Source organism: Rhinichthys klamathensis, unplaced genomic scaffold, assembly GCF_029890125.1.
Source record: "Rhinichthys klamathensis goyatoka isolate OS25496 unplaced genomic scaffold, OSU_Roscu_1.1 h1tg000170l_1, whole genome shotgun sequence".
Taxonomy (NCBI): Eukaryota; Metazoa; Chordata; class Actinopteri; order Cypriniformes; family Leuciscidae; genus Rhinichthys; species Rhinichthys klamathensis.
Genome location: NW_026606701.1, coordinates 3,271,653 through 3,296,388, shown reverse-complemented (window position 1 = coordinate 3,296,388; position 24,736 = coordinate 3,271,653). Strand labels below are relative to the sequence as shown.

General features: G+C 37.9%; 1 protein-coding gene across 3 annotated transcripts; it reads left to right on the top strand.

The window, feature by feature from the left end:
* Window positions 1–458: 458 nt before the first annotated feature.
* On the top strand, window positions 459–8,803 carry asb2a.1 (ankyrin repeat and SOCS box containing 2a, tandem duplicate 1). 3 transcript variants are annotated; one of them, XM_056259981.1, is made up of 10 exons: window positions 462–807; window positions 1,920–2,039; window positions 3,455–3,624; window positions 3,722–3,877; window positions 4,145–4,390; window positions 4,470–4,641; window positions 4,811–4,852; window positions 7,650–8,211; window positions 8,299–8,452; window positions 8,542–8,803. In XM_056259981.1, exons 1-10 carry the CDS (start codon window positions 482–484, stop codon window positions 8,685–8,687), a joined length of 2,094 nt encoding a protein of 697 aa, XP_056115956.1. In that variant the 5' UTR covers window positions 462–481; the 3' UTR covers window positions 8,688–8,803. The 3 variants fall into 3 exon arrangements, with proteins under 3 accessions (XP_056115958.1, XP_056115956.1, XP_056115957.1); XM_056259983.1 differs by lacking the exon at window positions 4,811–4,852 and having other exon boundaries at window positions 459–807; window positions 8,118–8,211; XM_056259982.1 differs by lacking the exon at window positions 4,811–4,852 and having other exon boundaries at window positions 463–807.
* The last annotated feature ends 15,933 nt before the right edge of the window (window positions 8,804–24,736 follow it).

The following is a 24,736-nucleotide window of genomic DNA, read 5'->3' as shown; positions in this document are numbered from 1 at the left end:
TGCAAGCTTTCCTCACAATAACAAAATAAACACAATCTCAAACAAAATTGAGAAAACAGAAGAACAACTTAATTTTCTACTATAAAGCAGCTCTCCAGTGTGTTCATGTTTTCAATCATGGGTCACGTCTAATCTTAACTGACTAGTGAGGAGAAATGAACTGGAAAAGATGGAAAAGACACGTGAAAGAAGGCGGAGCCTCAGCGCACACATACCTATTACGTAATCGCCACGGACCAATGGTAGTACAAAGCGTTTACCAGCCGTAGCAAACTTTTCAAAACATTTTTGGCAAGATGTTTTGAACTCCCAAAACGAACACCACACGAAGTTCGTTTTGGCCTGATTTTGTTTGAAATGACTCCACAGCATCTTCGATTTCGCTTGAAGTATATCGGGGCCTTTAGAACCTATCAGCTTGCGCCTAAAAAAAAACCCTCTAAAATCTGACAGATCAAGCAAATGAAATATGCAATAATACATGTTAGTCCAGTTTCATTACATAATGAATGTTTTGCTTGTCTTAGGGTCCATCATGGCAGTTGCCCATGTGTCTATGCCAGGTACCACAGGAACCTACCTGGAATTTGCTGACTACAGTCTCTATAGCAACCTGTCTGATAATGAGCTCATGCAGCTGGCAATCGAGCGGAGCCTTTCTGATGCCCAGAGCTCTGGGCCGGGGTCAGAAAACTCTAATAACCCTGCTGCTCTGAACATGCCAGCATCATCATGCCAAGCTCTACCATCATATCGTCGTCCCCAGCAGCAACTAGAACCATCTGTGTGTCCTGCCAATCCACCCAGGTACAGTGTGATGTGCTTCATTCAAGTTGAAATGAGGTACCATCATTAATCAACTCTCACTGCCAGTATAAAAATAACCAGTGCTTAGAACACCTTACTCACACTGACCTTTAATGAGTAGCTTATATTTTCAAATTGGCATCAAGCTAAAATTCTTTAGATATTAGATATCAGATAGATATATTACACTATTGCCAAAAGTTTTGGGACGTCTGCCTTTACATGCACATGAACTTTAGTGACATCCCAGCCCTGATCCGTAGGGTTTAATACGGAGTTGGCCCACCCTTTGCAGCTATAACAGCTTCAACTCTTCTGGGAAGGCTTTCCACAAGGTTTAGGAGTGTGTTTATGGGAATTTTTGACCATTCTTCTAGAAGCGCATTTGTGAGGTTAGGCCCTGATGTTGGACGAGAAGGCCTGGCTCGCAGTCTCCGCTCTAATTCATCCCAAAGGTGTTCTATCGGGTTGAGGTCAGGACTCTGTGCAGGCCAGTCAAGTTCCTCCACACCAAACTCACTCATCCATGTCTTTATGGACCTTGCTTTGTGCACTGATGCGCAGTCATGTTAGAACAGGAGGGGGCCATTGTGGCAATCAAAGTGATTAGAACATCTGAATTCAATGATTTGGATGAATTGTCCCAATTCTTTTGGCAATATAGTGTAGATGAGATATTTCAGTATGTGATTTATACAATACAGGAATTTAACAACTAGGCTACATTTAAATGTATAAAAGAGAGACATAGGATAAAAATCTACCCATTAATATGTTGCTTCATGAAATGTCTAGTCATGTTTTGATGATGCAGCTCATGGGGAGAGTAACAAGATCACTTACAGATGCCTACTGCAGCTTCTGGCTGACACAACTGCTTCACACCTGTTCCTCTTCATTTAAAGGCAAACTTTATAAAGTTCAAGCTTAGTTCAAGTTCACATGCTACCATGCATAAAAATAGACACTATCCTTTGCTCTGCCCCAATCTACTTATTTGGATCTACCTCTAGGCTTCCAGTTGTGGATTTTGGTTTAATTTCAAAGATAACATGTAAAGGTAATTTAATTTGAAATTACCCATCTGAATGCAATTCTTTTTTCTTCAAAAGCGAAAAAATAAATCCACAGGGTGTGTGTTCGGTGAGTCACTTTGTGACTGGTTCTGGCAAGCGAATGGTGGCGTATCGAAGATATGATGGAACTATGGAAGTCGCACCTGAGCCTGAAGAGTGAGTGATCACCTAATTACCCACATGACAGTATGATCTCATTATAACGTCTGTAAAGAAAAGTGTGATTATTTGTACGTTTTCATAGAAGCTGATAAATATATTATAGCCTATATGGCCACCTTATAGGTACACCTGTTCAACTGCTCGTTAACGCAACTATCTAATCAGCAAATCACATGGCAGCAACTCAATGCATTTAGGCATGTAGACGTGGTCAAGAAGATCTGCTGAAGTTCAAACTGAGCATCAGAATGAGAAAGAAAGGTGTTTTTGAACGTGGAATGGTTGTTGGTGCCAGATGGGCTGGTCTGAGTATTTCAGAAACTGCTGATCTACTGGGATTTTCACTCTAGGGTTTACAGAGAATGGTCCGAAAAAAGAGAAAATATCCAGTGAGCGGCAGTTCTGTGGGCGAAAATGCCTTGTTGGTGCCAGAGGTCAGAGGAGAATGGCCAGACTGGTTCGACCTGATAGAAAAGCAACAGTAAATAAAATAAAATAAAACATTCGTTACAACTGAGGTATGCTGAATATGTCATACCTTGAAGCAGATAGGCTACAACAGCAGAAGACATATTATATATAATATTTATGATATTAAATATAAAGGATTCATGAAAGATTTTACATTTCTAGAGCTAATAGTTTTACATTTTAGCTTTTGTGGTCAGAATATCCTAATTGTATGTTTCAGTGAACGGTATATCCAAATGTACAAAAATGTACACTACCGTTCAAAAGTTTGGGGTCAGTATCATTTTTTTTTATGTTTTTGAAAGAAGTCTCTTATGCTCACAGAGGCTGCATTTATTTGATCAAACGTACAGTAAAAACAGTAGGGAATTCAGGGTGAGTGGGACACTTTTTGCCATTGAGATGACTTGGAAAAAGTGTCCTAATCAACCTGAATTCACCCCTAATATTGTGAAATGTGATGTATTCCTGTGACGGCACAGCTGAATTTTCAGCAGACATTACTCCAGTCACATCCTTCAGAAATCATTCTAATATATTACATTTATATATGATATAACATTTCTTATTTTTATCAGTGTTGAAAACAGTTGTGCTGCTTAATATTTTTGTGGAAACCTTAATTAATTTTTTTCAGTATTCTTTTATAAATAGAAAGTTCTATAGAACATTATTTATTAGAAATAGAGAACTTTTGTTTTAAGCATTAAAAAACTTTACTTTCACTTGTGATCATTTTAATACATCCTAGCTGAATAAAAATGTTTGTTTTTTTACTGACTCCAAACTTGTAAACTGTATAACTATTGACATTAGGCTGCACATGGAACATTTGATATGTTATATACATTTTAATATTTACATATGCAAGAGCCATAATGAACATCATCTCACCTGCAACATGTCATGCATCAAAATAAAAGCGGTGTCTTCTCTAGGGACATTGAGCCTATTGTTAAGGCCATTTTGGACGATGATGTAGGAACAGTGAGGCTATTGGTTAAGCAACCCAGTTGCAACCTTCTTACACCAAATAAAGATGGATGGATTCCTTTACACGAGGCGGCATATTGTGGACAAGATCAATGCATTAAAATTCTCCTGAGAGGTAAAGTGTGCTCATTTGAAAATTACTCAGTTTAACCTTTTTTAGCCAAGCACTAATCGATTGTTCTGGCTTTTTATCATGAACACTATTCTCACAGCTCAACCTGGCATGGTTAACCAGCGCACTTTGAATTGGAAGACTGCTTTAATGTTAGCTGTGACCATGGAACACCTTGCATGTGTGAAGAGTCTTCTGGAGAATGGTGCTGATCCTGATATTGCCAATATGGAGAGGGAGACTCCCCTTTACAAAGGTATCCATCCATCCATGGCCTTTGACCCTTCAAATTTCAAGTTTTTTCCTCCCCAAAACATTTAGTTAAATCTTGATGTTGCTTTTTTGTTAAAAGATAGTTATTTGAATTCTTGTTAATTCAAGTTCCTTACATTCAGATTCAATTTTATTTAGGTATAAAGGCCTGTCATACCAGCCCAGATCCGCAACAATATAGTTTGTTTTACATTGAATAAGACCTTCTGTGGTGTGATGGAATTTGTATCATTTCTATACATATCTGTAGCTTGTGAGAAGGAGAACCCAGCGATGGTTGCCATGTTATTGAATTACGGCGCCTCTGTGAATAAGAACTGTATTCAAGGCTGGACCGCTCTCCATGAGAGTGTTTGCAGAAACAATGTGGAAATCTGTGAGATACTAGTGAAAGCTGGAGCCAAAGTCAACATGCCCAACATGTACGGAATTACTCCTATCTTTGTCGCTGCCCAAAGTGGAAAAGTGGATGCACTTCGCATGCTTTTAAGAAATGGTAACATCTTTCACTTCACTGTCATTTTCCTTTCTGTTTCATTGTTGCTTAGTGATGTAATGCATCTCAACTCGATCAGGTGCAGATCTCAACAGCCAGGCCGCAGATGGAGCCACAGCGCTGTATGAGGCCTGTAAGAATGGTCATGAGGACATTGTAGAGTTCCTTCTATCTCAAAATGCAGACACCAACAAGCCGGGCAAAACAGGACTGATGCCAATCCATATTGCTGCCCAGCGTGGCAATGATGGGTATGAATTAAGAATTCACTTAATAAGGAATTTGTATGAATGAATGAATTTGCTTTGGGAGAAATGTTCTCAGGTCACAGTTTATCTAAACAACTTATTTGTATGCGAAGGCCATTGTTTCTTAAAAGTTTAGGTTTAGCATATCTCATGATCTTGCATTAATTTTCAGCAAAGTCCTCGGGTGTACCTACAAAAATTCCACGGAAACTAAGTAAGTCTCAATGGGTTCTTTACAGCAATGCTGTGGCAAGAGGGTGCTAATCCTGTAACCTATCACCTGAAAACTCAAGCTAACTCAAGTAGTAAATGGTTTTATTTGCAAAATACCATTTAAGATAAGTGTTCTTTCTTCATGTCTTGTTAACTCTTCTAGTTTATTGTGTGTAGGGTCTTTTTTCTCACCTAACAGTTAAACTAATCATCCCATAGCATAATTCCTGATAGCATGAGATGTTTTGGGGTGGGAATCGTAAAGAATTGAATGATCCCGGGTTCCGGTTCCTCTTAACAAGTTAAATTCCTTAACAACTGTCAAATGATTATATAATTTTCACAACAAATACATGTTAAACAATTCTTGCGAGTGAAAGTGGCAAAAGTGAAAGTGACATCTGAAGGCCAAGTATGGTAATTTGTCCTCTGCATTTAAGCCATCCAAGTTAGTGCACACACATCAGGAGCAGTAAGTGAGTAGTGAACACACACACTGCAAACCAAGGACACACACCTGGAGCAGTGGGCAGTCATTTTGCTGTGGCACCCGGGGAGTGATTGGGGGTTAGGTGTGTTGCTCAATGGCACCTCAGTCATTTCCTGTCACTAATGAGAATCGAACCCACAACCTTCGGGTTACCAGTCTGATTCTCTAACCATTAGCCCAAGACTGCCCCAATAAGAGTCATTCGATGAGGAATTGGACTACACTGCACTGTATGTTTTTAATTCCCTAGAAAGAACCAACTCATAGGAATCAGACTACTCTATTCCCTATTTGCCCTGTAGATTCAGTAGAGGTGTGCGGCGCCGTTGAATATGTAGTGAAGGAAACTAGTAAGTAGTGAAGTAACCTATATTGGTATTTCAGTGAAAGAATGCATGTTTGTGAACGTCTAGCCATTCACACACAGAATGTGTTTATGCATTTCCACTGCACTGCTTTTCTGTTGTTTTTTATGTAAACATGCGCTAGACGGACATCTTTGACCGTCTTGTGTCTTTTGCAGAGTCTAGTGTGAGCCATGCGTTTTTAAAGTCGCCATGAAACGGAAGTTGCGATAATCTATTCTTCCCTTTTGTAATGTATCCGAGTTAAACAGCTTCTTGAACTTGGTTTTGTCCATCAGGAATTGATTGAATCGTTGGATCGTTGTGGTTTGCTATTGCTGCCTTGTCACGGTTCATGTTTCTGTGTGTTCCTTTTTGACATGTTTTTTGTGTTTCTGTCGGCATGGATGGCTGTCAGCGTTGCTGGGCAACTCATTGTGCTGACAGGCCAACCACACCTGGTACTCATTTCGTTCTGCCCTATATCTACCCTTGTGTTTGCATTCATTCTTTGTCAGATCTTTGTTACTCACGTCCTGCCGTTTCTTTTGCCGTCTAGCGTTCCCTGTTCTTGTGTTCTTGTTTGGATTACCAGTTATCATCACTGTTCCTGGATTTCTCTTTGGCTCAGTCTGATTCTCCAGCCCATTGCAGTTTGATCCGCGCTGCCAAAGCCTGTTACTTCATCATCGCGGCTCTACAACACCTGACCATCTACGTTCTGTTTTCTGTATTTATTTTATGTTGAATAAACAACACCCTATTTGACCAAGATGGATCCAGCGAGTACTTTGAGCTGAGAGACATTTTGGACAGCAACAACGCTCGTATGGAACGCCAAGAGGATCAGATCATGGCGACGGGTTGAATGGTTCAGGCTTTGCAGGTTGCAGAGTTGTCTGCCCAGTTCCAGCAACTGAAGACCGAGGCAGCTAACCCGTTCACCCCCTATCACAGCGAACCTCGACTACCACCATCATATGCTTATTATGGTGATCCAAAATCGTGTCGTTCATTTCTGGCTAAGTGCTCTCTGTTTTTTGCTCTCCAGCCGTCTGCCTTCCTATCAGAGGGATCTAAAGTGGCTTTGGTCAACACGCTGCTGACTGGTCGAGCAGCTCAATGGGGATGACATGTTCCACGATGAGCTGAAGAAGGTGTTTGACCGTGCTTTCTCTGGAAGCGGTACGGGTGTTGGCAGAGCTGCAACAAGGTAATCAATCTGTGATCTGTGTTTTGCACGCTGGCTGCTCAATGCAGCTGGAATGAGGAGGCACCGTGGGACATGTTCCTGCAGGGGTTGGCTGACAGTATACAGAATGAAAGCTATGCTCTGGAAATACCATCTGCCTTGGATGATCTGACCGAGTTGTCCCATCCTCGTGCCAGTTGACACGTCATCAGAAAGCACAAGAGACATCATTGCAAGAGGGAGCAGAAGTTATTTTGATTAAAGATATGCACGGATAAATCACTTATAATAAATAGAAATTGTCCATTTTGATTTCATGGGGACTTTAAGCTGAATTTCTAAACTTGAACTCGAACACTGTTTTTAGAATGCACGAGACACTGCAAAAGATGCAAGATGGGAGCGCAACAGTCAAACACGTCCATCTTGTGCATGAATGTTTACATTAAAAAACAATGGAAATGCAGCGCAGTGGAATTAAAAACTATGTGAACGCCACGGCCCCTAATAAGCCCGAATGTTGTCCACTTCTGCATTTTTTTCGGTTCCCAACCCTAGAACTAGTTCTCTAAACTTTCATTATTGCTAATCACTATACATACAAGCTTTTTAAAAATGTTTACATGTATTAATAGTCTTCTTATGAAATAATTTTCCCATTTTATAATGGTCATTTCACCCTAATGTGGTCAAATTCTAACATGACATTCAATTGTATTTTGGTGCACACTAGCAAAGCAACACTCAAGAACACAAAACTTCTCGTTTTTAGCATTGTAGCCATGCTGATCCCAGCCACAAGTAAGGCCAGAGTGAGACGTGCCGGTATCAGCCCTCTCCATTTAGCTGCGGAGCGCAACAGAAATGATATTCTCGAGGTACTGATCGAGGCCGGCTTTGATGTCAATGCCACATTGTCTGAGGATCATTCTATGATGTATGAAGATCGACGCAGCTCAGCTCTCTACTTCGCCGTCATGAACAACAACATTGATGCTACCACCATGCTCCTGGAGGCTGGTGCTAACCCAAACCTGGACACGTTCAACCCGCTCCTGGTGGCCCTGAGGCAGGGTTGCATACAGACAGTGACTTTGCTGGTGCAACATGGTGCCAATGTCAATGCCTACATCCCAACTCACCCAACTACCTTTCCAGCTGCTGTTATGTTCTGTTTGAAGTATCTGACCTTACTGAAGTATCTGATGGATAATGGCTGTGATGCCTTGTCATGTTTCAGTTGTGTTTATGGCAGCAATCCTCATCCTCCTATAAAGACTAGGCGTAATGTAAGATATGATGTAGATGAAACTACAGAAAAGACCTGTGTTCAGGTGAGTGGCCTGAAGCCAATACATACAGTATATTGTTATTTTATTCTGAATTGTGTATAGTACCATATTTTATACACGTTTTACTAGTTCTGTGAGGTGATCTCCACCGAAACCTACTCCCGCTGGGCAGGGCCGATTATAGATGTGCTGCTTGACTATGTTGGGCATGTGAAACTCTGTGCACGACTCACTGAACATCTGGACAGTTATCACGAGTGGCAATGCATCAAAGAGAAATCAAGTATGCGCACCCATATCTTTTGCTTAAATTATTCATATATGCAAATTATTTCAGTCACCTGTGTATTCATTTGCTGGTTCTGATTGCAGTGCCTCCACGCCCACTCATGCAGCTCTGCAGACTGAAAATCCGCAAACTGCTTGGGATCAATAGACTGAAGAAAATTTGCAAGCTTCCAGTTCCTCCAAGGTTGATCAAATTCCTAAATCATCAAGAACGAGAGCGAGAATTTTAAGCCTGCTTTTGAATGTTATCTCTTAGTCAGTACAGAGAGAACAATGACATTAGAAAATCATAAACTTCTGTTTACAGAACTTGCACTGAGCTAAATTTATAGAATAAATGGCATTTAGATTCTGAGTCCATTTTTGCAAAAATATAACAAACAAATGTGCTGCTTAATAGTGTAAAAAGGCCATACATGTTTTTATTAGACATAAACAGAATTTTATGGAACATTTATTAAATAAATTTAGTGTAGTACTTTAATTTGTCTATATATGTATGCTTAGAAAAAACAATTACCAGTATGTGTTATTGGTGACAGAAATGACAGGGTGACAGAAAATAATTTGCAATGTAGTAGAAATATCAAAAATGGTAGGTGGATCCTGTTGTAAAACAAGAAAATCAACGTCCAGGCACTAGAATGACTAGATACACCTGTGACATACATTTCAGGATCTGACCACTAGATATCTCTTGAGAGTAAAAACTGTAAAAACCTGAACATGTATAGTCACATCAGTGTTTGAAATTAACTTTTTCACTCATCGGCCAATTTGGCTACAATTGTTTTAGGTTAGCCTACCGGCCAGAACTTCTACTAGCCAAAAGAAAAGAAAAAAAATGCAACTACGTCACAGCTTAATATATATATATATATATATATATATATATATATATATATATAATTAGGATTTCATACATTAATTTCTTATTCAAGCAAAATCCTGTCATCCAGCCATCTCCTCCCTTCCTCTTTCATCCTCATCCTTTTCACCAAAAACATGTTTTAAGTGGACAGATCAATGCAGTACAAAGAGCATCAAAACATTTTGGATTTTGGAAAATAACAATGTCTTTTCTGTTAACCAAATGCTTTTTAATCTTCGCTACTGCTTCAATGCAAATGAACAAGTGCGCCGTTATTTGTTGCGTAGTGACGTGCCTGTTCAAGTAAGCCAGATACGGGACGGAGACGGACGGAGACGGACTTTTTGACTTGAGCGCGGCGACTTCGGTACCCCTTTTCCCCCGCTACCACGCCCCTGCAGGTGTATCTTCATATTCATGACACATGTCATGAATATGAAGGCGGTTTTATGCATGTTTATGACATCTGTCATTAAGTGTTTTTCACTCAATTATGACATTTTTAATGCAAATATGACATTGTTTCAGATATCTTTGTTATGACATCTTGACATAAGCCAATACATCATAACCTGCAGTGTCTTTGTCATGACAACTTGACATTACTGAGACAACACAACCTGTCATAAATATGTCATAAACATGACATAGCAGATTAATTTTCAAACTTAAGAAACCACTTAGCTTTATGGTTAACATTACATTAAACTGTCATGTGGTTGGTTTTGACATAGGCTGTCATGAGTCCATTTATGACAGGTTGTGTTGTCTTAGTAATGTCAAGTTGTCATGACAAAGATGACAGGTTATGATGTATTGGTTTATGTCAAGTTGTCATGACAAAGACAATGACAGGTTATGATGTATTGGTTTATGTCAAGATGTCATAACAAAGACATCTCAAACAATGTCATATTTGCATTAAAAATGTCTTAATTGAGCGAATGACACTTAATGACAGTTGTTATAAACATGCATAAAACCTCCTTCATATTCATGACATGTGTCATGTCATGATTATGAAGGTGTCATGTCAGTCTTATGCGCACCCCTTTCAAGTAAAGTGTTACCGCTACGTCTTACTCTCTAGTGTCTAGCATGTGGATTTTCTTCTCTCTTTTTTTACAACAGGATCCATCTACAATTTTTGATATTTTGTTCTACTTCTGGAGCACCCGTAGTTTTGGTGGTTAGTACCAGATGCGCCCCTGGTTGAGATATTTTCTTTGTATTAAGAAATATACTTGATGTTTGTGTATAGTTTTGTATTTTTACTTTTGACTAGTTTTCTTAGTCAGGTGTACATTTTTTTTCTAGTATTTTAATGTTTTGTTTGCTTGCTAAACGAACCAATACTCAGTAGCCTAATGCATCACGCTCTTCAAACTTTAAATTCTATATACATTTTAAAAGGGATAAATTTCCCTGATTCAGTCAGTGCTTTATTAGTTGTGACAATGCAGATGTTTGAACAACTTCCAACATGATTAATGATAGCATTTGAGTTTAATTTTTCTCTACCTTTTTGGGCAAAGTATAAAAAACACATCTAGTATTTTTTGGTCTTCACTAGCTGCTATTGTGTTCCTGCGAGAATGTACAAGAAGCTGAGCTCGTGAGGCGCTGTCAAAACAGCTCACTGCAGCCACTGATTACATTGTTCATACAAAGCATCACTGCAATATTAAAAATTGTTGTTTATTTAAATTAAAAGTTCTGTTCTGATCTATTATTTTCTCTTGCTGTTATATTTTTCAATGTGTCTGTTACGTGTAGGCAGCAGGGACAAAGAGAGATGAGAATACAGTTGCAGCAGTATTTATTGAAACCAAAAACAAAGAGAATCCAAATAGAGGGTCAAAACCAGGAACATGAAACACAATTAAAAGAGCACGGAATCAACAGCTTCACACAACATGCAAAGACAACAACTGACAAACCAAGACTGAAACATTGGGGAATATATACACAGGATAACAAGTGGTTAACAAGGCACACCTGAATCAATGGAATGAATCACTATGGTAACAAACAAGACAAAGGTTAACAGGAACTAAACAAGAAAGGGGAAGTAATGATATAAGTAGAACAGAAAATGTATTTCAAAATAAGAGTCCACAACAAGGAACCATGATACAGGGATCGTGACAGTTTCAATGGCATTGCAAAGTGAAATTGTAGGTGTTTTATAATTTTTTGTGAAAATATTTGTTAGTCAGAGGTGGGGTGGGGAGCTATACCACTGAGGCACAGTACTTCTTTGAAAATAAATTCCAGTACAGCACTACTGGCACAACCCATAATGAAATAACCCTTTACAATAGAATAGATAATACATTACAATGAACACTGTTAGTAGACATTGCGTCATGTGCCACTGACATTGTTACAGAGCATGTCGCCATATGTCGTGGCACCTCCCAATAACCTATGACACATGCCGCTGTTTGCATTATGTAGATTGTGTAACATGCGCACTTAACGGCCGTACGACATTTAATTAATAATATGTTGCTTGTTTATATATATATATATATATATATATATATATATATATATATATATATATATATATATATATATATACACTCACCGGCCACTTTATTAGGTACCCCATGCTAGTAACGGGTTGGACCCCCTTTTGCCTTCAGAACTGCCTCAATTCTTCGTGGCATAGATTCAACAAGGTGCTGGAAGCATTCCTCAGGGAGTTTGGTCCATATTGACATGATGGCATCACACAGTTGCCGCAGATTTGTCGGCTGCACATCCATGATGCGAATCTCCCGTTCCACCACATCCCAAAGATGCTCTATTGGGTTGAGATCTGGTGACTGTGGAGGCCATTTTAGTACAGTGAACTCATTGTCATGTTCAAGAAACCAATTTGAAATGATTAGAGCTTTGTGACATGGTGGAAGTAGCCATCAGAGGATGGGTACATGGTGGCCATAAAGGGATGGACATGGTCAGAAACAATGCTCAGGTAGGCCGTGGCATTTAAACGATGCCCAATTGGCACTAAGGGGCCTAAAGTGTGCCAGGAAAACATCCCCCTACACCTTTACACCACCACCACCAGCCTGCACAGTGGTAACAAGGCATGATGGTTCCATGTTCTCATTCTGTTTACGCCAAATTCTGACTCTAACATCTGAATGTCTCAACAGAAATCGAGACTCATCAGACCAGGCAACATTTTTCCAGTCTTCAACTGTTCAATTTTGGTGAGCTCTTGCAAATTGTAGCCTCTTTTTCCTATTTGTAGTGGAGATGAGTGGTACCCGGTGGAGTCTTCTGCTGTTGTAGCCCATCCGCCTCAAGGTTGTGCGTGTTGTGGCTTCACAAATGCTTTGCTGCATACCTCGGTTGTAACGAGTGGTTATTTCAGTCACTGTTGCCCTTCTATCAGCTCGAACCAGTCTGGCCATTCTCCTCTGACCTCTGGCATCAACAAGGCATTTCCGCCCACAGAACTGCCGCTCACTGGATGTTTTTTCTTTTTCGGACCATTCTCTGTAAACCCTAGAGATGGTTGTGCGTGAAAATCCCAGTAGATTAGCAGTTTCTGAAATACTCAGACCAGCCCTTCTGGCACCAACAATCATGCCACGTTCAAAGTCACTCAAATCACCTTTCTTCCCCATACTGATGCTCGGTTTGAACTGCAGGAGATTGTCTTGACCATGTCTACATGCCTAAATGCACGTAGTTGCCGCCATGTGATTGGCTGCTTAGAAATTAAGTGTTAACGAGCAGTTGGACAGGTGTACCTAATAAAGTGGCCGGTGAGTGTATATTTATAATATATTTACATTTACATAGTAGGCTACATTTAATTTTTTTTTTTTTTTTTTTTTTTTTAAATCACTAAATTTGGCTATTTGTTTAGGATTTAGTATCACAATTAGATCAGTATAACTCATCTGCCAGTCACTACTGGAGGAGGACACAATCCATCAGCACGTCACAAGTTTTAGTGGCACATGCGACAATCCACTGGCACAAGACAATAAAATCCAGACGTGCCACTAAGCACAGCAGCATTTGACAATGGCTTCTGTGCGTAAGATGCTATCCCACTTAATGTTAATATACTGCTACATAGTTTCTATGCCACTCACACCATACACACGTCCAAGTAGCCCGGAGCAACTTTTCTTTATTTACGGATCTGATGGTACACCATCCCAGTAGGTCTAAATTATAAACACTTATAATAGGCTTACCACAGTTAATGAGGGTAAGAAAAAAGTTAGCCTACATGGTGTAGGCTACCTTTAAACTACAAGTTAAAGCATAGCATAGGCTACTATTTGCATAACTGCTTTCACATTATTGACACAAAATAAATATGATATCATGATAAAATGTTCATTTTTGGGAGATAATAATCTGAACAGAAATATTACCCTTTACTCATCAAGTTGAGAAAAGCTACAGCTTTTTCTTCCAGTTTTTTTTACTCAAACTGCTTAACCTAATAGAATACCCCTGCATTTTAGTGACATACCTTTTTCGAAATATAATTAATAATAAATTAAATATATAGTAACTTTTTTAATAAATCATTTGTGTTAAGTAATGTATGGAGACGAAAAGAAAACGTGTTAGCTAAAAACGTTTAAAAAAAACGTGTTCGTTAAAAACTTAAAAACCAAAAACGATTAAAAAAAAAAAAACCTTAAAAAACGTATTCAGAGTAGGCCCCTTTCGTAAAAAAAAAAATATTCAGAGTAGGATATAACGTCACGTGTAGAAAATTATTCTGTATTTTCATTCATTCATCCATTCATTGCTTCATGTGACTTCAGAAGTCCAGCATCCAAACTGCTATTTATTTACTGCCAGGACCTGATGTGAGATGATCCACCAATCAGAGAGGTTCCTTAATCTCAATCAATATTTTTGATTGGTTCAAATTATTGGAGACGTGTTTTTCCGTGGGTGCTATGAAATAAATTAAACATTTACATAATGTTGTCAGCGACAATGCTGTCAGTAATAGTAACACAGAAGCTGTCTGTATATGCCCTTGAAGGTGGGTGTTACCCCGACCTGAACTTTTTCAGCTTTTTGATGTCAGCCAGAAAAGGCTCTTTCCAGATGGCCAGACTGCTTGTTGAGAGCAGAACTGATGGCATTGCCCAGATTCCCAGTATGTCTACTCCTTTTCCAGCCAATGCTATGCTCTGCTTGAAGTGCCTCCTGAAGTATCTCATGTACATCAACATTCTGTCCTGACTTTTCGTATTGTTTAAATTGTTTAAATGTATCATATTTATTATTATTGTATTAATTAATGAATTTATTATTATTGTGTTTGTGTATATATGAGGTTTATAAACCTCATATATACATCTAATTTTATTTTAAGTATTAAATTAAATATTACATAAAATTCAGATATATTATATAAAACAACATTTTGTTTTACTTGTCACATCTAACATTTTCTGTTACAAAAGGCCACTCTAAATTAGCTTTAAAAGCTCACGTGCACATTTAACTTAATTCTGCAAAGCTGGCGCATGTGGTGGCGTTGCAGGTTATGGAAATTTTTGGGGTTAGCAATAAATACACTCACAGAGTGACCTGTAAGTGTTCCTCACCAGCAGGGGGCAGAATGGAAAAACAAACTCTGTGGGACTTTTCCCTGTGTTTGTTGCTATGTTTTCTTCCTCAGGCAAAGGCTATAGTTGTAATGTATGACAATGTATGATTTATTTTTATATGTTTGCTGCTTCTTTTGAATCTGATCAAGTACAATAATGTCACCAGTGAATGCATTGACATTCCTAGATAAAATTATAAGTATAGTTTTCAGCTGTTAACAAGCTGGTTCTATTATATTTGATTGCAATTAAAAGATATGTGTGACAGAAAGTGTGCCTTAATAATTTAGTTTAAATCACATGTTGGACCAGGCTCAATGACTATTAAAAAAAAGTCTATTTTAGAAATATATTCAAGCCACAGTGAACACTCACAGGTTTTGTTTTGGTAATTATTTAATGTCTTCATAAAATAACCACAGGGTGGCAATGTAACTCCATAGCTAATAAATTGAGAAAACTAGAGGATCCAGATGAGACAATTTGTTGTGTATTATATGCTTGTTATAATTTAGTAGTAGAGTAGTATTTGAATATATTAGATATTGAATATTTTATAGCCTATAGTGTAATATTTATTTTTATATTAATAGAAATGCATATGTCAGTTTAAACTAGAAAAAATTTGAAACTAACACAAAGCACGTATGATTTCATCACTGATTTGGAGGTATTTTCTCTTTTTCTCTCCCTCTCAAAGCCCAGGAATCTGTCATCACTCTATCCCACAACTGTCCACTATCATTAAAATTTGTGAGATGGGCTAAACCACAACACTCGGTCTTGAGCTTTGTTTTTGTTCATCAGTTTTCCATTGCGGCATTTATGTGGATGAATGGCCTTAGAAAGGTCAACACTGAACATTGATTACACACCTCGCTGTCAGAGGGGCATAGGGGAAGGGGGGTAAGTGGACATTTGTTTTGTGCAAACTCTTTTAAATGGCCAGAAATCTTCAAAAAGTGCTGGCAGAAGAGGCAAGAGCATCGTAGGGCTCTCCATCACACTCTGGCACCGGTTGACACTACAGAGCCGTTTAAGGGCTGACTTCTCCCCAGGCATCCAAAACTGTAGAGTGTGACTATGCGGTTTTATTTAATGCAGTCAAATGGTAATGAAATGAAATCTAAACCTACCTTAAAACAATTGCCAGAATAATTCTGTAAAAATACAGTAAAATGTAAACATTTACAGAACATTTTACAATATAAAACTGTATTTACAACAAAAAAAAACTTAATTATTCAAATTAAAAAGTATAAAATATGAGCTGTCTTACAGGGAATTCTGGGAATGACAGTTTATGGCTTTTCACTGTAAATTATTTGATTGTGTTCTTTTTTATGTCCAAAAAATGGCACATTTAACAGTGCTTTACTGTAAAATTACGCAAAGTTAGATCTGTAAAGGAACTTACTGTTAACCAATTAACATGTTTTTACTGTAGCATTTTTACAGTCTTTTAAAGTTTTACAGGGCTGCTCTAGTAAAAAAATTTAGTCTCATGCAACATTTTAACTGTCTACCCAAATTGAGACTGATAGGCTACTGCTTTTATTCAACAGTTCAATAACACAAGAAGATATATTTAGTATTTCACATTGTAGCAAATTTTGCCCACTATATTTTTGCACCGCTAATGAAAATAGCCCCAAACTAAGCCAACGCAAATGCGTTCCTGAGCAACACACAAGGTGTTTTTCATTCCTGAATGAATCGTTTAAGTGCATGATTCAAAGACTTGCTTATAAAGACAGTCCAATTGGTTCATTCTTAAATGAATCTGTGGTATTGAAAAAATCAGTTAAGAGGACTCCTTGACTCACTCAGGTTGTTTCATTCCTCTGAATCAGTAATTTGAACAAATAGTTTGAATGAATGATTCAATGACTAGCTCATAAACACAGTTCACTTGTTTCGTTCTTAAAGTCCCCCTGTAGTCAATGATTTTATCCACTCATCTTTGATCACCAAAATGATACATTTAAATGTTTTTCCCCTGATTTTTTAATGCCTTAAAATAGCTTGAATGCACTTTTTAGTTTAATTTAGTTTAATTTAGTTTTTGTTTGCATCTTTTATCCACGCTAATTCACATTCTGTTAATTTATTTAAGTGTAGACAAAGCTTTCATGCAGGATCTGGGTGCTTGCTGTGTGAAAAAATCAATTGATAAACGCATATGGCAAAGGAAGTGCATTTAAACTTGCTTCAGCACATATTTATGTGGGAGGCGCGTGTACGCGAAGGGGAGTGCGATTTGACCGGGAGTCGGAATTCGGTACAACACCTGTTTTAATACCAGAAAGAGTCATGTTTTTTTTGTTTTGTTTTTTCACTACGCTGAACGGTTGGTTAAGTAAGCGAGTGCCATAGACGGAAGCAGTGACCGGAAGTAGTCCAGCTCACCGCAGACAACCTGGAAATTCTATTTCCGTTGTTATGCAACTAGCGAATTTGCGTACTTGCGCACTATTCTATGTTGTTTTGTAGTATAAATAGTGTGAGTAATGTGTCCACACTAAAAATTCCTAAAAGAAATAGTGCACTTTAAATACGCAGATGATTAATTAACCGGGGGGGAAAAGTGTGGAATGTTGGACACTTCATGCACTCAACTGTGGCAGCTTTAATTTATGTAGCAGAGAGGGAGGGGCTGTCAGACTGTTGAATGACAAAATAATAACCTTATAAAAGTCATACAATACATGGTTAAGTATATGAAGACCTCCGATGCAAAATTTTGACAAAAATTAGATAATAATATTGAGTGAATGCTCTCCGCACATAGTATATGTTCATCAAATACTTTCACTTGAAACTCACTAAATCCCAGCCTCAGCCCATTCAGAAATGCCGGTACTTGAGTAGAAACATATACATAGGAGCCTGATAAAAATGTTAATATTAAACAAAAACTTTAGACGGACTTAGAGGCTTTTGCATCTGAAGTCTTCATGTAGTGTATAAGTGCATAGTGTAGTGTGTCTTTTGGGACACAACTGAAGAAAAACAATGGAAAAGCATCACAGTGGAATGCTAAAGCACGCTCTGTGTGAATGGCCCCTTGTTATATCAGCTTATGCAATCAAATTTGTGTAATAGAACTAACTGTAATGTATACTGTAATGCACAATACAGTTACATCCCGGATCTGGGTGGATTAAGACTGAGCTGAAACCATAACTGATGGTAACCTTGTTGAGGTTTCTCACCATTGAACCAAGTCTGAAAACATCAAAGAACAGCCTGTACAACAGAGAGGTGCATTTTTCACAGATGTTGTTGTTGTTGATTCTGAGGCTTGGACGAATGAGATGCAAATGGGTGCAGCCACATTAGCAGTGCTGCATTGGTTTTGTTTATGGGGACAGCAGAAGGATTATCCCCTCCAGTCCATTTCATTTGATCCATATGGCCCAAAAGGCCTTAGCTTCAGCTGTGCCACAGCTTTGGAGCCACGGTTGAGTTTGTTATTGTCCCAACTCAGGCTGAATGCAGTACAAATCCTGACAATATAATATGCGCAGTCAGTGCTCTCTCTACAATGACACGGACAGAAAAGCAAAGCTTCTTTAGTGTTCTGTTTACTTATTACAAATGTTGTGCATGCACACTGAGCAAAGTTTAATTTAATCTATCATTTTCACATGATTTCTCGGTGGAATCATCGATTACAGGGCTGTCATGATGAAGTCATATATCTATAGATTTGTGTCATCATCTAAAAGTGGACCCCTTTCTCTCAATCTCTCTCTCTTCCCATGAGCAGGAGCCGAGCAGAGCGATTTACAGGCTGTCGGGTTGGCTTTGTTCCCGTGTAAGTCAAGTCTCGGTGGAGAAGAGACGCATCAGTGCTCCAAATGGCCCCAGCCGTCTCATTGCATTATCTTCAAATGGCACGTCTGATGGAGAAGTTAGAGAACAGCTCTCCTAGCTTTTCTCATTTAGAGATGCCTCCCTTATTAACATGTACCTAGATATTTAAGTATATGTTCGTGTGTCAAGATTTTAGGATTTATGGTTATTCATGGGTTTGTGCTTTGTTATACACTCACCTAAAGGATTATTAGGAACACCTGTTCAATTTCTCATTAATGCAATTATCTAATCAACCAATCACAAGGCAGTTGCTTCAATGCATTTAGGGGTGTGGTCCTGGTCAAGACAATCTCCTGAACTCCAAACTGAATATCAGAATGGGAAAGAAACGTTATTTAAGCAATTTTGAGCGTGGCATGGTTGTTGGTGCCAGACGGGCCGGTCTGAGTATTTCACAATCTGCTCAGTTACTGGGATTTTCACGCACAACCATTTCTAGGGTTTACAAAGAATGGTGTGAAAAGGGAAAAACATCCAGTATGCGGCAGTCCTGTGGGCGAAAATGCCTTGTTGATGCTAGAGGTCAGAGGAGAATGGGCAGACTGATTCAAGCTGATAGAAGAGCAACTTTGACTGAAATAACCACTTGTTACAACCGAGGTATGCAGCAAAGCATTTGTGAAGCCACAACACGCACAACCTGGAGGCGGATGGGCTACAACAGCAGAAGACCCCACCGGGTACCACTCATCTCCACTACAAATAGGAAAAAGAGGCTACAATTTGCAAGATCTCACCAAAATTGGACAGTTGAAGACTGGAAAAATGTTGCCTGGTCTGATGAGTCTCGATTTCTGTTGAGACATTCAGATGGTAGAGTCAGAATTTGGCGTAAACAGAATGAGAACATGGATCCATCATGCCTTGTTACCACTGTGCAGGCTGGTGGTGGTGGTGTAATGGTGGGGGGGGGGGGGTGTTTTCTTGGCACACTTTAGGTCCCTTAGTGCCAATTGGGCATCGTTTAAATGCCACGGCCTACCTGAGCATTGTTTCTGACTATGTCCATCCCTTTATGGCCACCATGTACCCATCCTCTGATGGCTACTTCCATCAGGATAATGCCCCATGTCACAAAGCTCGAATCATTTCAAATTGGTTTCTTGAACATGACTGTACTAAAATGGCCCCCACAGTCACCAGATCTCAACCCACCACATCCCATCTTTGGGATGTGGTGGAACGGGAGCTTCGTGCCCTGGATGTGCATCCCACAAATCTCCATCAACTGCAAGATGCTATCCTATCAATATGGGCCAACATTTCTAAAGAATGCTTTCAGCACCTTGTTGAATCAATGCCACGTAGAATTAAGGCACTTCTGAAGGCGAACGGGGGTCAAACACAGTATTAGTATGGAGTTCCTAATAATCCTTTAGGTGAGTGTATGTCCTCTCAATCTCAAGGAACGGCTTGAGATCAGCACTGCATTAATACTGGATCACCTATTATAAAGGGTGATTATGAGGAAGCTTTAAAGGTGAGAGAACCAACTCGTCATTCTGCCAGCGGCAAATGCCTGGAGAAAAAGGAGCTATGCACATGAAAACTTGATGAATTCATGAATGCCTGCACTGAAACACACTTATTTATTTAATAAATAATTATTACAATATATAAGGTATCGTTGTTAAGGCACTTTCATAAATATTTGTAATTTTTTTTGTTATTCATTTATATGTATACAGAATGTAAGATTTTTTTTAATGCAAGTCTTTTATGCTCACCAAGGCTGGATGTATTTGATCAAAAAAGCGTAAATTATTATAGTAATATTGTGAAATATTATTAAAATTAAGATATTAAAATAAATAAAATTAAAATAACAGTTTTCTATTTTAATTTAAAATGTAATTTATTCCTGTGATGGAACAGCAGAATTATCAGCAGCCATTACTTCAGCCTCAAGTATCACGTGATTCTTCAGAAATCATTCTAATATGCTGATTTGGTGCTTAAAGGACAACTCCGGTGCAAAATGAACCTCGGGTGTAATAACACATTGGTACAGACTAAATCGTTCCCTGAGATTTGTTTTTATGATAATCGAATGTAAAGAGTTTTATCTCTAAAAACAGTTTAGCTTATAACGCTAGTATATTGGGCATCGAGTAAGCAAAAAGAGATCGCTAGTTAATACCATTAACAAGGCTCAAATTAGCCCCACACTAACACGGCAGCATAATGAGTGTCCTTACATGCAAACCGAAGCATTGAGAACTTTGTAAGTGTATAGACAGTTTAATAAGAAGATACTTTACACAGACAGTACAGTTAGCGCATACAGACAGCAGCCATCTTGGAAAACAGCCTCGATCAGTCAAACCACGAACACGGTGATACGTGAGCTGAACTGTGACTTGGAATCTCATATGGTCTGTTGTTTCCGGAAGAAAGCACTGAGCGCATAAGAGAAGCACTGAACGCAACAGAGAAAATAAAAAAATAAATATAATTTATCTTATCTTCAATATCTACACGTACTGTTCGCTCACCTTCGTGGTTCGATTGATCGAGGCTGTTTTCCAAGATGGCTGCTGTCTGTATGCGCCAACTGTACTGTCTGTGTAAAGTATCTTCTTATTAAACTGTCTATACACTTACAAAGTTCTCAATGCTTCGGTTTGCATGTAAGGACACTCATTATGCTGCCGTGTTAGTGTGGGGCTAATTTGAGGCTTGTTAATGGTATTAACTAGCGATCTCTTTTTGCTTACTCGATGCCCAATATACTAGCGTTATAAGCTAAACTGTTTTTAGAGATAAAACTCTTTATATTCGATTATCATGAAAACAAATCTCAGGGAACGATTTAGTCTGTACCAATGTGTTATTACACCCGAGGTTCATTTTGCGCCGGAGTTGTCCTTTAAGAAACATTTATAATTATTATCAATGTGGAAAACAGTTGTGCTGCTTAACATTTTTGTGGAAATAATGCTACTTTTTTCAGGATTCATAGAAAGTTCAAAATAACAGCATTTATGTGAAATAGAAATCTTCTCTAACATTGTAAAGGTTTTTACTGTCACTTTTGATCATTTTAGTTACCCAACCTTTAAACAGTAGTATATCTAGTAGTAGTATATATGAAAATGGCTTATAACCTGAACAATATCTTAACTATTTATTTCTGAGTTTTAGTGGTTTACATACATTTCAGAGACCTGTAATGTAAAATGAGAGCATTGGGTCTGAATAATATGAAGCCGCTGACAAATAACTTTGACTGACGTGAAGCCGCACTGGTGCCTGCCTAATTGACAGTGTAAACATTGTAAAGCATCAGCTTTTTCACATGAAACTGACAGACAGCAGACTCGGCCTTCAGATTCTCTAAGCAATTTATCATCCTTATCCACACTGGGGTAATTTATCTGGCAGCACAGAGAAAATATCTGTGGACGGTTCTTATTGGAAAGACATCTTGATATTCCACTTTTCTAAATGACTTGTCAAGCAAGGTGTGTCAGCAGACAGAGGTGAGCCGACAACATTTTCTCCCCAATTTCTCTCATTTAACTCCATCAACGGATTCACCCTTGCCTGACATGGAGGTTTTACTAACTGTCTTGGCTAAACTTTAACTTGAATAAAATTAAAAACAAATATTATACACTTTTGTAAAAGAACTAAAATAGAATAGAAGAATAAAAGAATACGTTTTATATGCGTGTGAGAGAAATCTCTCTTGAGTCCCACAAGGCCTTGTTGTTGCTAGGTATAGGATATTTTTAGGACAATATTTATATAGAGATAATTATATCTCAGATAGCAATTAATGTAATATAATTATCCACTACATAAAACCACAAAGCGTTCCAAGGTTGACAGATATCAGGCATCAACAGTGTAATGAAATCATATATTTATAAGCATACACTGTTTACATATTATAGCCTATCTGCTATTTTCAGACTGGAAAGATGCACATGTACAGAATTATGGAATTATTCTTCCAGTTTAAATTATGACAGACCAATTTAGAGACCAAATTATTTTTTTGCAGACAAATAAGCACGAGATACGATTCAGTAGTACAATTTTATTTAAAACTAAAAAAAGTCAGCAAGTTGCAATTAAATTAGTTCAATGCACAATATATAATTGTTTACATTTTGGTATGTGATGCATACATTGTGCAACAACCTCTGATTACTCAAATATACATTAATGGCTTTTTCCAGACAAACAATAACACTTATTCTGTTCTGACGACACATCGATTAATACTTATCCCTATAAACATTTTCTCTTACTCTGTACACACGATAGACTGTCAAGAAGGCAAATATTGATATGTACATTCATGCAATACAATTCTGAGTATCTTTGTACAGTATAATACACATATATCTTCAGTACGTATATCTTGTTGAACGGGTGAATGACTGTACAGTAGAGTGTGAGAATGTTTTACAGGATATGAAGAGGGATGTTTGTTTACATTGCTCAGTTGTATATGGTTTTATATTATGATTCATAGTTCAGTGTTACTGTATGCATGAACATTGCATCACTGTTTTCTAAATACAACAAGCTCCTGTCTATAAAACAGATATTTAGATACGTTGGATATACAGTTCTAATAAAAATAAACTAAACAATAGAGAGGGTCTGATTGAGAGTGACATTACAAGCTAAATTTAGGGTTAAGATTGTTTGATGAATCACCTTGATACATCTTTGAAGCATCCACTAACGGTAACCCACATGAAATCACAGTATTAACCACTTCAAAAATAGCGATAAACCATCTTAGTAAAAGTATGATAAGTACCATCCTAGATTTTCCTAGTTGCCGGAAAGGTCAAGAAAGGACTTGATGTGAATCTAGAATGATTTGCAAGCATTCCCAAGACTCGAGATGGACAACAGGCCACAAATGATGACATGATTATCAAATCCAGGTACACTACTAGTGCACTGTTTTCTGTTATATTAACCTTACTGATTTCTCTTAGAGGAAATGACTAATGTAAAAATGTATATATTTCTCATTGCTTTAAGTCCTAGAAAAAAATATGTAAGTTGAAATGATTGAACATTTAATAAAAAGTGTTTAATTTCACTTTACCATTTTATTTCTTGCTTCCCACTTGCAATATATCTAATTGGTGCAAAATTATGGAGCACTTTCATATACAAATGCTAAATATTTGAGAACGGGAATGTGTGGCTATACTGAAAGGTAAACTGATTCTGGACATCCATCATATTGTGTCCATTACATAAATATATAACACAGAAAGCCAAACTTCTATATTATTAAAATAGTTAGAGAGGTCTCCTATGTTAAGACTTTTAAAATCTTAACTACTCAAACAATTATTCATCTTAAAATGAATAGTTATCCATATTTCATACTGTACATAATGTTGTCTAAGCAGCCAAAAATTGCTTTGACATTCACAAAAACTATACATTTCAGTTTTTGGTGTCTTTTATTTTTATAATTAGAGCTATTTATCAGCCATAACATCAAACATGATTGATATTTTTCACATGTAGGCTACATCAGCCATATTTAGCTTGTTTAAAATGTATACATATCTATAGAATGATCAAACTTCAATCAGCTAACTATTAGCAATGCTAACGCTAGCATTGTGTTTTTGTATTATCAGCATGCACCTCAAAAACTCTATCCTATCCAATTGCATAGTAACACAAACCGCAACAAATTTCTGGATGTTTTCTTGTTCTCTATTGTATATTTGGTACACAAGTGCAGGATGAACCAATCCATTTGGACACTCTAACAGACTCTATTAAAACAATGGGGCCAATGCATCATTTATCCATTCAACACATTTACACAATCTACATGAGGTGAGAGAACCCTTACTGTTCAATGAGGGACACTGCAGAGACAGAGTTAAAGACAAAAGAAGACAGGAATTTAAAAACA

Excerpts from the sequence above, each read along its gene's own strand:
- asb2a.1 (XM_056259981.1), top strand. The coding sequence starts at position 482 with ATGTTAGTCCAGTTTCATTACATAATGAATGTTTTGCTTGTCTTAGGG. Across the intron at positions 2,040-3,454 it reads GTCGCACCTGAGCCTGAAGA|GGACATTGAGCCTATTGTTA; the intron begins GTGAGTGATCAC and ends TGTCTTCTCTAG. Across the intron at positions 4,642-4,810 it reads GCCCAGCGTGGCAATGATGG|CAAAGTCCTCGGGTGTACCT; the intron begins GTATGAATTAAG and ends ATTAATTTTCAG.